Source organism: Monodon monoceros, unplaced genomic scaffold (assembly GCF_005190385.1).
Source record: "Monodon monoceros isolate NGI ecotype Baffin Bay Population unplaced genomic scaffold, NGI_Narwhal_1 Super_Scaffold_12, whole genome shotgun sequence".
In the NCBI taxonomy this organism is placed as follows: Eukaryota; Metazoa; Chordata; class Mammalia; order Artiodactyla; family Monodontidae; genus Monodon; species Monodon monoceros.
Genome location: NW_021703768.1, coordinates 10764914 through 10778806, shown reverse-complemented (window position 1 = coordinate 10778806; position 13893 = coordinate 10764914). Strand labels below are relative to the sequence as shown.

At 38.8% G+C, this 13893-nt stretch overlaps 1 protein-coding gene across 2 annotated transcripts in view; it reads left to right on the top strand.

Annotated features, from left to right (window-relative positions):
* Positions 1-13893, top strand: part of CTNND2 (catenin delta 2) — a 778687-nt gene that overhangs the window by 170564 nt on the left and 594230 nt on the right. For both annotated transcript variants that reach the window (XM_029218322.1, XM_029218323.1), the window contains exon 2: positions 10818-10930. In XM_029218322.1, the coding sequence (XP_029074155.1) occupies positions 10818-10930 (113 nt within the window). The remainder of the gene's footprint in view (positions 1-10817; positions 10931-13893) is intronic.

The following is a 13893-nucleotide window of genomic DNA, read 5'->3' as shown; positions in this document are numbered from 1 at the left end:
CCGCTCTGTGTCTTGGTGCCTGCTTGTCTTCAATATTCTTTTCTCCTATTGGAGGGGAGGGTGACAAAGAAGGCTCGATGCCTGAGTGTGTATTGTCCACACAAACAGTCTCAGGATGCTTAGGTCCCCCTTCCCATTTTGTCTGGCTTGCACAGTCAGTTTTCATCTTAAGTCCTTCGACTTCAGCAATCAGATCAGCACTGTGGGAAACACCTTTATCTTAAACCATCCAACATCTCATCCATTGTCTACATTCTCCACTTCTGTCCAGTCTCCTTTACATCTTCTCATATGCGTAAAACCAGGACAAATCTAGTTTTACTTAATGCTCTTTTCAGTCTAAATTTTTCCACTTTCTCAAACCTCAGACTGATGTTATGCCACAGTAAATACAATATTTATTGAAGGAATTAATGAAACTATGTGTGAGTGTTTTCTGATTTCAGTTTCCATACTGAACTAGCTAAGCCCCCTCAAGGGACTTTACGTGGTTTTATGCATTTAAAAACATTTAATGGGGCTTCCCTGGTGGCGTAGTGGTTAAGAATCCGCCTGCCAATGCAGGGGACGTGAGTTTGTGCTCTGGTCCAGGAAGATCTCACATGCCACGGAACAACTAAGCCCGTGCGCCGCAACTACTGAGCCTGTGCTCTAGAGCCTGCGAGCCACAACTACTGAAGCCCACTTGCCTAGAGCCCATGCTGTGCAACAAGAGAAGCCACCGTGGTGAGAAGCCCACGCAACACAACGAAGTGTATCCCCTGCTCGCCACAACTAAAAGAAAGCCCACATGCAGCAATAAAGACCCAACGCAACCAAAAATAAATAAATAAAAATAAAGTCAATTAGATGAATATAAAAAAATTTAATGAACTCCATTTAATTAAGTCAAGTGAATTATTAATTTAGGCTCTCTAGGAAAAAGTTATAAAACTATATGATAATTTTTCTTATAATAGTCATAATCTATTATGTGACTCAACAATGTGATATTCTAGGAGTGAAAATCATTTAAATCTGGCTCTTAGTAAATTTTAATGAACTTTAGTATCATACATCCACTACTTGTATAAATTCTTATGATCTCGAAAATAAGATAATTTCCACCTTGAAAATTATCCAAGGTGGGGAGGTTAAGGTCCTCTGACACTGCTTGCTTTTTTTAAAAACCTCCTTTACTGTAGGATGCCCTCTCTAATCCACCCACTTATTTTTTTTTAATTGGCACATAGTTGATTTACAATGTTGTATTAGTTTCAGGTGTACAACAAAGTGATTCAATTGCATATATATATATATATATATATATATATATATATATATATACGTTCTTTTTCAGATTCTTTTCCATTATAGGTTATTACAAGATATTGAATATATTTCCCTGTTGTATACAGTATGACCTTATTAAATAGTAATGTGTATCTGCTAATCTCAAACTCCTAATTTATCCCTCCCACCACTTCCTCTTTGGTAACCGTAAGTTTGATTTCTATGTCTGTGAGTATGTTGCTGTTTTGTAAATAAGTTCATTTGTGTCATTTTTTAGATGCCACATATAAGTGATAACATATAATATTTGTCTTTCTCTGTCTGACTTCCCTCTAGGTCCATCCATGTTTCTGCAAATGGCATTATATCGTTCTTTTTTGTGGCTGAGTAGTATTAAATTGTACCACATCTTTATCCATTCATCTGTCGATGGACATTTATGTTGCTTCCATGTCTTGACTATTGTAAATAGTGCTGCTATGATTCACCCACTATTCTTAATTCCCATGAAATCCCATTCTCTAGACAGTTTCTAAGTCCACATTTTGGTTGTTTTTTTTTTTTTTTTTTTTTTTTTTTTTGTGGTACGCGGGCCTCTCACTTTTGTGGCCTCTCCCCTTGCAGAGCACAGGCTCCGGACACGCAGGCTCAGCGGCCATGGCTCACGGGCCCAGCCGCTCCGCGGCATGTGGGATCTTCCCGGACCGGGGCACGAACCCGCGTCCTCTGCATCGGCAGGCAGACTCTCAACCACTGCACCACCAGGGAAGCCCTGGGGGTATTTTTTAAACAATTTTATTTAGTATAATTGTTACACAATCTCCACCCCTCACCCCACCACCTATATTTAATGTATACAGTTTGATGATTTTGGACATATACATACACCCAGGGTACCATCACCACAATCAAGGAAATAAACATGTAAACATACCCATCACCTCCAAAAGTTTCCTTGTGTCCCTTTCCTTTTTCTTGAGGGGGTGCTATAGAAACACTAAAAATGAGATATACTCTCTTAACAAAATTTTAAGTTAACAATTTTAACAGTGTTGTTAAATATAGGAGATCTCAAGACTTATTCATCTTGTATAACTGAAACTTTATACCCTTGAACAGCAACTCCCCATTCACCCCACTCCCTAGCCCCTGGCAACCACCACTCTATTTTCTGCTTCTGTTGTAAGTTGGACTCCTTTAGATACCTATGTAAGTGGAATCATAAAATTTTTGTCTTACTGTAACTGACTTATTTCACTTAGCATGTCTTCCAGGTCCATCCATGTTGTCGCAAATAGTACAATTTTCTTCTTTTCAAAGGCTGAATAATGTTGCATTATATGTATATACCGCATTTTCCTTATCTATTTGTCTGTTGGGCATTTAAGTTGTTTACATATCTTGGCTGCTGTGAATAATGCTGCAGTGAACATGGGGGTGCAGGTATCTCCTTTAGATCCTGATTTCACTTCTTTTGGATATATATACCCAGGAGTGGGATTGCCAGATCATATGGTAGTTCTGTTCCTAATTTTTTTTAAATAAATTTATTTGTTTATTTATTTATTTTTTGCTGTGTTGGGTCTTCATTGCTGCGTGGGGGCTTTCTCTAGTTGTGGCGATCAGGGGGTACTCTGTTGCGGTGCACGGGCTTCTCATGGCAGTGTCTTCTCTTGTTGTGGAGCACGGGCTCTAGGTGCGCGGGCCTCAGCAGTTGTGGCTCACAGGCTCTAGAGCGCAGGCTCAGTAGTTGTGGTGCACGGGCTTAGTTGCTCTGCGGCAAGTGGGATCTTCCCCCACCAGGGCTCGAACCCATGTCCCCTGCATTGGAAGGCAGATTCTTAACCACTGCGCCACCAGGGAAGCCCCTGTTTGTAATTTTTTAAGAAACCTCCATACTGTTTTACATAGTGCCTGCACCGTTTTACATTTCCATCAACATTGTACAGTTTCTCCACATCCTCGATAATAATTGTTATCCTTTGTTCTTTTGATATATCCATCCTAACAGTTATTAGATGATATCATATTGTGGTTTTGACTTGTATTTCCTTGATAATTAGTGGTGTTCAATGCCTTTTTTATATACCTGTTGACCATTTGCATTGAATCTTCTTTGGAGAAATGTCTAGTCATGTACTTAATGCATTTTTTAATTGGTTTGTTTTTGTTTTGTTTTTTTAATATTGAGTTGTATGAATTCCTTATCTATTGTAGAAATTAACCCCTTTAAATATTTTCTTCCATTCCATAGTTGGCCTTTTCACTCTGTTGGCTGTTTCCTTTGCTGACAGAAAAGGAAGCTTTTAGTTTGACGTAGTCCTACTTGTCTATTTTTGCTTTTGTTTCCTGTGTTTTTGGTGTCATGTCATGTTTTATATAGCCTGATTTATATCACCACTTCTCCACTGAAACTGCCCAGGAGAAGCCATATTAGCAGTCTTGTGCCTTATGCCTATTCTTGTATTTATTTTGCTGACTTCTCTTGTTCCTTGTCCCTCCAAATCCAGATAACCTGCAAAGATCTTTCTTCACTCTTCTTCTCATCTCTCTTTATAGTTTCACCTTCACTGAATTAATTTAATAGCACATATTCACTTACAACCAGTATTATAAAGTTCACTAAATATATCTACATTTATTTTTCCCATTAATTTCTTGGGTACCCACCAGCCCTTATTAGCAACATCCCTCTCTTGAATGCTCTCTCATCTTAGTCTCTAAGATACCCAAGAATTATTCAGTCCTGAGAGGTCTTTTCTCCCTCCAGATATCAAACTGAGTTAGAACTGGGGAAGGTCATCTTCCCACCCACATCACAGCATAAGTATCTCCCAATGGAATAGAAGCTCATTCACTGTTGTAATGTTGCCCTGGAGGATACTACAGATGCTTTTACGCCACAGGAGTGATCCAAGTTTGAGAACCTCAGTTGCAGCTCAGCTAGTTCCCAATTCTAAGGTCAGTTTTCAATTCCAAGTGTAAAACCATACTAGGACCAGCTTAGGTCCTGACAGTTCCCATCCCCAACCATGTGCTGTGGCCAAAACAGCCCTTCCTATAAGTCTTAGGCCCTTGGGTTGGGGTAAGGTAGAAAATGGCTGTAAAATAAGTGACAATGCAGTAAGGCATTTTGGAACCCAATCTCTAGAGTTCATACTAATAAAAACTATTTAAATAATGAGTAAATATGAATGTTAATGAACTTCATAGTTTACACTGACATCTCATGTCTCTACAGTAATGGACTGCTGTGGTCTCTGAAACAAAATAATTGACAGTATTGAGAATATTTAGTTCATTCAATATTAATTTGTTCATTCAACATTTCCCTTCTCTATGTCCAGATCTCCTAAGACATCATCTTTGATCTCATTCTCCTTCCTACTTTTGAAGGAAGAATTTCTTTCCTGACCAAGGCTAATCCTTTCATCCCATTACCTTAACATTTTTGTAAAGTAAGGAAAAAAACAGAACCTAAGAAATAGCAGGTTTATGATGTTTATATGAGGCAATGCATGTAAAGCACTTAGTATAGGTATATTTATTTAAAAGATATTTATTGAGCACCTACTATGTGCCAGGACTGTCCTAGATACCAGATACAGTGGCAACTCAGCAGGAAAAGTTTCCTCCTTATATGCTGTCCTAGTAATTATGCACTCAATAGTAAGTGCTCAATAAATACTTTTGCCTCCAATTTTATTATTATGTTTTGTGTTACTTTATTAATAAAATATAGGATTTTAGGTGCAGAAGAGAAACCTCCTTGCTCCTGGAAGACCTTGACATTTGCTGTGTACTCCTTAGAGAAACACAGAGGGAAAATTCACTTAATTACTTGCTTGTTTCATATATGCCATGACAAGGTAAACATTTATTGAATGGACATTTTAAAAGGCAAAGCATTGATTCAGTTTCCTTAATAAAGAAAATTCCAATTCAATTAAAAAGTCATCGTGCAAACTAAAGATACAAGTAACCCAAAAGGAGCTTCTATTTTTAATACTGAAATAGTGAACAAAATTAAACGGGTAAAAACTTCAGTACTTAGCTGCTTAGTCGTACATTTAGTATGAATTTTTAAATACAGTGGAAAATAAGCATTTACAAATCAAGCATGGGGGAAAAATAGTTAATTCTTAATCTTTCACCTTTCAGCTAAGAAAGTAACAGTGACCCAGAAGTAATACCTTCCCACCTGAAACAACAACAACAAAAACAAAAACACCAGTTTTCAAAACACTACACTTTAGGCAATGAAGGACAGTGATTTTTTTAAAAATTTTTATTGAAGTAGAGTTGACATATATATATATTTTTTCAGATTCTTTTTCCTTTTAGGTTATTAAAAAATATTGAATATAGTTCCCTGTGCTGTACAGTAGGCCCTTGTTGGTTATCTATTTTATATATAGCACTGTGTGTGATTATGAGTGTGTGTGTGTGTGTGTGTGTGTGTGTGTGAAAGAAACATAAAGCTCTGTAAGACAACTTTTATTTCTCAAAAATGCATCGTGTGGGGCTTCCCTGGTGGCGCAGTGGTTGAGAGTCCGCCTGCCGATGCAGGGGACACGGGTTCGTGCCCTGGTCCGGGAAGATCCCACATGCCGCAGAGCGGCTGGGCCCGTGAGCCATGGCCGCTGAGCCCGCGTGTCCGGAGCCTGTGCTCCGCAACGGGAGAGGCCACAACAGTGAGAGCCCCGCGTACCGCAAAAAAAAAAATGCATTGTGTGTATGTTACAAAAACATATATATATATATATATATATATATATATGCATAGGTTATATATATAGATTACATACATATATATATATAACTGAGTCACTTTGCTGTACACCTGAAGCTAACATAACATTGTAAATCAACTATACTTCAATTAAAAAAAAAACTGAAAAAAAAGATTCTTTAGATACATAAAGCAAATGAGGTGAGCCCTACAATTGCCCCAGCTTACTGCCTTGAGAGAGTTTCCCCACAACAGTGGAGAAAGGGAAGGGGGACCCAGGCAGAGCCCAGAGGACTCCCTGAGTTGGGGAGAAAGTACTGAGAATCCAGAGAGGTAAAGGTGCCTGGAATTTGCAGGGCAAAATAGAAGAAAGGTGATTGCTGCTCAGAAAGAGGACCCTTGAGATCTGCAGAGGGTCCCCTTGGACTATTCAGCAGAGAACTGAGCAGCACATGTATGTAAGGAAACCAGCAGGGGGCAGGGAAAGAACTACCTGGAAGGATGGGAGGAGCTAGTACCTGGTGTTCACACCAGGACCCAGAATATGTGCTTACACCCTCCAGCCAAGCTGGGAAACCAGCTGGGAACCTGATGCAGATGCTAGAATTAGCAAATCAGGACAGTGAAACAGTTTTTAATATGTATATTCCATATGTTTAGAAAGTTAAATAGAGACATGGAAGATTTTTTTAAAAAGACCCAAATGAAACTTCTAGACATGTTTGATTCATCAGTGTTTGAGATTAAAAATACACTCCATGGGACTGATGGTGGATTAGACACTGCAGAAGAAAAGACTGGTTAACTTGAAGACACCAGTAGGAATTAAACAGAATGAAATACAAAGAAAGAAAAAAAGACTTTTAAAAGTGGAAAAAGGTATCCATGACCTGTGAGACAATTCCAAGTGGCCTAATGTACACTTAATTGTAGTCACCAAAGGAGAGAAGATAGCGGGAAAGAAAAAAAAAATTTTGAAGAATTAATGGCTGAAAAATTTCCAGATTTGATGAAAACTATAAAGTCACAGATCCAAGAAACCCACTGAACCCCAAGCATAAGAAACCTGAAGAAAACTACACCCAGAGAACTTTAAAATCAAGTTGTTCAGCACTGATGATAAAGAGAAAATCTTAAAAGGAGGCAGAGAAAAAAGACACAATATATTCAAAGACATGAAGACAAGGAATATCATAGTTTTGTTTGGTTAGAAACAGTAAATGCAAGAGAGAACAGTGGAGCAAAAATGTCTTTCAAAAATGAGGGCAAAATGAGAACTTTACTAGGCATATACATCTGAAAGAATTCATCACTGAAGGAGCCATATTACAAGAAATATTAAAAGAAGCCTTTCAGACAGAAAGGAAGTGATGCCAGATGGAATTAAATATGTGCACACAGATGAAGAGCACTGAGTATTGTGACTATAAGTTTGGAAGGCAGATTTCATGAAAAAAATGTCTACTAACACCCCCCTCCCATAAAACTAATGTGAAGAAAACATTTAGTGAGGCCACAGCCTTCAGCAAGCACACCCAAGGGTAGTGTCTGTCCTAGCAGAAGCCCAAAAAGTTTTGTAAATCCTGACTCAGATTGTCTTGCCATATTGGACTGCTTGTAACATATGTAAAAATGCAGCAAATTAAAGTGCTTTAGATAATACGAATAATGAATTTCTGTTTACCTATGAGGAGCTCTGTATAATCTTTGTGTTAATGTTTTTAAGGTGTTATCAATTCAAAAGTATGAGTGTGTTTACTGTTATACAGACACATTTAAGATAAAATATACAGACATACCTCGTTTTATTGCACTTCACAGATATTGCATTTTTTAAAAAATAATTAACTAATTTTGGGGGGCTGCATTGGGTCTTCGTTGCCTGCATGCAGGCTTTCTCGTTGCGGCGAGCGGGGGCTACTCTTCATTGCGGTGCACGGGCTTCTCACTTCAGTGGCTTCTCTTGTTGCGGCGCATGGGCTCTAGGCACGTGCGTTTCAGTAGTTGTGGCATGCGGGCTCAGTAGTTGTGGCTCACGGGCTCTGGAGCGCAGGCTCAGTAGTTGTGGCACACGTGCTTAGTTGCTCCACGGCATGTGGGATCTTCCCAGACCAGGGCTCGAACCCGTGTCCTCTGCATTGGCAGGCGGATTCTTCACCACTGCACCACCAGGGAAGTCCCAGATATTACATTTTTTACAAATTGAAGGTTTTGGGCAACCCTGCATTGAGCAATTGGATCAGTGCCATTTTTTCTAACAGCATTTGCTCGCTTCATGTCTCTGTGTCATATTTTGGTAATTCTCACACAATTTCAATCTTTTTCATTATAATTATATTTGTTGTGGTGACCTGTGATCAGTGATCTTTGATATTAACTATTGCCAAAAGATTATGACTCGCTGAAAGCACAGATGATGGTCAGCATTTTTAGCAATAAAGTGTTTTTAATTAAGGTATGAATGTGTTTTTTAGACATAATGTTATTGCACACTTAATGGACTACAGTATAGTATAAACATAACTTCTATTATGCACTAAAAAACCAAAAAAATTCATGCAGTTCACTTCTTTGTGATATTGACTTTATTGTGGTGGTCTGGAACCAAACGTGCAGTATCTCTGAGATATGCCTGTGTTTTATAAAGATTGGAAATGAGAACCTTCTAGAACTTGCATATTTTTAAGGAACTGCCCCCCAAAAGCAGTAGAACTTGCAGGGAGAAGAAGGAGAGGTTAGATACACAAAATGCAGCCAGCAGAGGTCTTGGTATTCATTCCTTACAAATCATCTTTGCTGTCCTTCGAAATATATAAGGAGAAACATTTGAGCTTCAACAATATGCTTCCTCGGTTTTAACACTGTAAATGGAAAACCTGAGCTCTCACTTCTCAAGTGGTTCTTACTTAGATTCCTGAAATAATGTCAACATAAAAAAAAAAATCTGCTCTTATAGAGAGCAAACTAGTGGTTAACAGTGGGGAGAGGGAAGAGGGAAAATGCTTCCCCCTAAAAGGGGATTTAAAAAAGGGGGTTATTATGGGAGTACATGAAATCATGTGTGAAACTTTTGAAAATTGTGAAGCACTGAAAGAATAAAAAGAAAAAAAAAGAAACCATTGCCTAACCAAAATCAAAAACAAAAAAAAACAAACATGAAACAACCAAAAAAAAATCTGCTCTTGTGTAAAAGAGCAAGGGTATTTTTAACATATGTAGAGGACACACCAGACCCTACTTTTTTTTTTTTTTTTTTTTTTTGCGGTACGCGGGCCTCTCACTGCTGTGGCCTCTCCCGTTGCGGAGCACAGGCTCCGGACGCGCAGGCTCAGCGGCCATGGCTCACGGGCCCAGCTGCTCCGCGGCATGTGGGATCTTCCCGGACCGGGGCACGAGCCCGTGCCCCCTGCATCGGCAGGCGGACTCTCAACCATTGCGTCACCAGGGAAGCCCCCAGACCCTACTTTTTAAAGGTCTTACCCTAGAGCATCCCAGGGTAACAAATAAAATAAACTCATCTTTTCTGGGAAGACAAATCCCTGTAATTCTGGGAGTTCTAGTTCTCCCAAGTTAACCCCTACCCTCTTTTTCAGTATTTTTCAGCATTCTTAGAAGCTTTCCCTTCCCCAAAACACAACTGTGCCAATAATTTATTTTTTAAAAGAAGTTAATTGTGGGTCTTCCCTGGTGGCGCAGTGGGTAGGGCTCCACGCTCCCAGTGCAGGGGGCGTGGGTTCGATCCCTGGTCAGGGAACTGGATCCCGCATGCATGCCGCAACTAAGAGTTCACGTGCCACAGCTAAGGAGCCAGTAAGCTGCAACTAAGGAGCCCATGAGCTGCAGCTAAGGAGCCCACCTGCTACAAATAAGACCCAGTACAACCAAATAAATAAATATTTTTTTTAAAAAGAAGTTAATTGTGATATTATGAATACTTTTTCTGAATTTTTTAGTTAAAATACATAATTTACTATAATTATGTTTATTAAAAACTTAAGTGTATGGAAAAATAAAACATAAAGATTACAATATGGTATAAAAGTCCTATAGCTGGAACAGCTGAAATCCTTGCCGTGCTCAATGAATCATTTTTCATTAAAGTTAATCTTTTAACAGCGGGTGTCAGGCAGATTTTTAGAAGCATTCTTCCTTGGTTCAGCTGGCTGCTTTTTAAAGGTGATGTATCAAATATCACAAAGGTAATTCACCGTGTAATTAGACCTTTGTAATTAGAATCAGCGTCCTTGTCCTTCTGCTGGAATATAAAGAATGAAAAGTGTAGGTTTAAAGCATTATTTTCTTCAATCTGCAATAGGTATGTAATATGAAGATGCAATTAGTGTATAGAAGCACCTAGATGGCCAGTAGGGACTAAACACAATACCCCAAATCATATAAAAAATAAATTGTTTATTTATTGTTTCACTTTTGGTTACAGGGGTATTAATATCTGTTGGGTACAGGACATTTGCCAAACATAGCACAGGCTTATTTTTCATGGTCAGTGTCTCATTTAATCTTCACCTCAACCTAATGAAGTAAGTATTGTAAACCCATTTTACAGATGATGAAACTGATCCTTAGAAAGACTATAGCTTATTCAAGGCCCTGTGGCTGATGGGTCCCAGGACTGTGATATGAATTCAGGTCTGTCTGAAATCCTCATCCTTCGGGTCCACATCAGCAACCTCTGCTTCTCAAATTTAACGTCTTGAGAAATCCTAATTTCCCCTTTGACCATACTGTCTTTTTGGTCTGATTTCCAGTTTCCGTATAGCTGATAGCATTAATCTTTTTGATGGTTTTATTTCAGGAATTACAGTTTGAAAGGCTGACCCGAGAGCTAGAGGCAGAACGCCAGATCGTCGCCAGCCAACTGGAGCGATGCAAGCTTGGATCCGAGACCGGCAGCATGAGCAGTGTCAGGTACTGCGGGCACTGCTCCTCAGGGCTGGGCTTTGAGCTGCCAGTGGAAGGAAATTGTGGTGTTTCTCTTCTCCTTGCAAACCTGGCGGTGGAATTAGAACATTCAGTCAGATAGATGTTGGAAAGGAATTGTAACCAACCCGATTTAAGATGTTCAAAAGGTGTCTGATCTGATTTGTACTTGAAACTCTTCATAAAATGAACGCCTGCCTTGAATGCAAATTATGCATCATTTTACACAAAAAGGAGGCTTTGCATTTAGTCAACTTACTGGAAATGAGGAGATGCCATGTCACAGTCTCTCAGCTTGGTTCTTTTTTCTAAATGATCCACAGTTGCAGGTTCTGGAAATGAAGGCGAGGAGGTTTTGGTGTAACTTGTGTTGTTTGCCAATATACAATGCTAAATTACAAAATTGCTCCTCAAACATCAACCAATGCAATTCCTGTGTGTGAAAGCATTCAAATCCATAGATAGAATGGATTGCTTATTCAGTTAGGGGTTGGTTTGAGATTATGAAATATTTAAAAACAAAACTTAGTTGCTTGACCACAAAATAAATTATCTGCCTAAGGACCATGTGTTCATATTTAAAAATAGAAGTGTGTGTGTGTGACTGGCGTGTGAGTGTGTGTGTGAAAGAAACATAAATAAAGCTCCGTAAGACGACTTTATTTTTCAGAAATGCATCATACTTTCCTGTCATCTTGTTCTGTATTGTGGTTTTGACATGCTACATTTTTAGGGAGGTATCTTCCTTAAGGAAACAACAGTTGCTATGGCAAATAAACTCCAGCATTCTAGCGACTTAACACAATAGCGGTTTGTTTCTTATTCATGCAACAGACAGAGGTGGTGGATGCTGGTCAGGGGGCTGCTTCCCTTCCATGCAGTAATTAAGGACCCGGCTTCTCTCTTGAGAGCCCTGCCATCCCCTACAGCCTCATGGTCAATTGCATTGTCAATTGCATCACTGCAACCACAGTCCGTTGGTGAGAACCAGTCACATGCCCTCTCATAGATGGAAATGGGGCAGGGATTCCTAGTCTTGGCGTCTGTAGCCACTCTGCCTAAGAGGAAGGAACATGAGTTTGAGGGTCTCTTAACAAACTACTGCCACAAAAGAACTAGCACATGCTTGAATCCATTGCTCTTAAAATATTCTATCATTGTAAGATTAATTTGTAGTTGGAATGTTTCCTATTGGAGCTACCTGCCATTAATCTTTTAACATTGTTCTTTGCTTTGTCCAACAGTGATAACCTTTAAATGGAAATCATTGCACCTCTTGTTAGACTAAATTGCTTTGAAATATCATTTTCAATAGTAAAGCCTTAATTGCGGTATGTTAAAGCCCATCTGCTTTGGCACCCAAGTACCTAGGCTATACTAGCTACAAATAGGTACATTGTAATCTCTTAAACTCATCACAGACTTGTCTGAACATCCACATTAACTAAAGTACGATGGACAAGAAAAAGGAGGAGTGAATTGTGTCCACTTGAAATTGTTTTCAGAAGGTTGACTGGTTGAAGGTAGTGAGACTAAAGTATGGGGAAAAATAATATTTATAAGTGTGTATTTGATTTAGTACATGTGGTTGTACATATTTGAAGAGCTCTTTTTTTAATAGTGAACATTGCCTGAGAAGCTAAGTCTGTCAGATTTTTTAGGTCCATAAACACTGGTTGAGTTGACATCTACATCATTTGCTATGTTTCACCATTGGTCAGATTACCTTTTCAATTTGTATTCCTAATCTTTCTGTGTGATAACTTTGCATACTCTCCATCTCCATCTTGTATTTTGTTTCACCCCCCTCCAGCCCTTGGTAGCAGCAGGCCTGGGGGACCATGTTGTATCCTGTGCCTCAATTCCCAACTTCTGATTGGATCAGAAATGGATATCTGACCCAAGGGTGATTCATCCAGTAACTGGCCTGCAAGAAATTAGTCTTGTGCTCTTGAGAATGTGAACTAAGTGACCCCAAATCTGTGACACCTAATGGTTTGTGCTAGGAGATGGTGGCCATGAGGATTGGGTGCTGGTGGAAGAATCTGTGGTGACATAGAGTAGTCCAACAGAGACTCTGTGGTTCCTGAAAGTCAGAGACCAGTTTAGTTCCCATTATGACTGGCTGCATTTAGATGTTGCATCTATGAGATTACCTTTTAAATTCTTAAAAACTTTCCTCCTCCCTCATTTGATTTGATTGAGTTGATATCTTTTCTTAGGTCTAATGTTTCATGAACAGAACACATCAGTGAACTGTCAAAGTAGGCAGAAAAATTATCCCATGACAGCTTGTGATTATTTATACTGTCTCTTGTATTTCCAGATCACAGCCCATGATACATAATCAATAATTCTGTATTAAATATATATTAAATAATAGTGCTGAGTGCAGATGACCCTGCCTAATTATTTCCCCTTGCCATATAGCTATATATATGTCTTCATCAAGCTTGATTATTTTGTATTTTGGAAATGTCTAATGTATGAATCTGCATTTGAATAATACAAGAAATTTACTGATATTTCACTGGAGAAAATCCAATACATACCTTCCACTGTTTGTTTGTTTTTTTGTGTGTGTTTTTTTTTTGTCACAACCTAGTTGTTTGCTCAGCTTCAGAAATGCACCTTTGGAAATTCAAGTCTTTATTAAGGATGATAGACTAACCTAGTTAGCACATCAAAGGGGATGTTTAAAAATAAACAGAATAGAATGTAAACAATTTTTGAAAAACGAGAACAGGTAAAGAAGTCTGTGATGATTTAGATTTGTTTTATCTTCTTAGGGATGCTAGGGAGGAGTAAGAGGGTTTGTTAGAGGAAATGAAACAAAATCAAATATTTTTCAGATTTTTAAATAAGTGGTAAAAATGACTGGTAAATACAGTTTGGTTTTCCTCTGCCTGTACTGGCGTTAGGAAATTGCTCCATCTGATTCCTAAGACCTT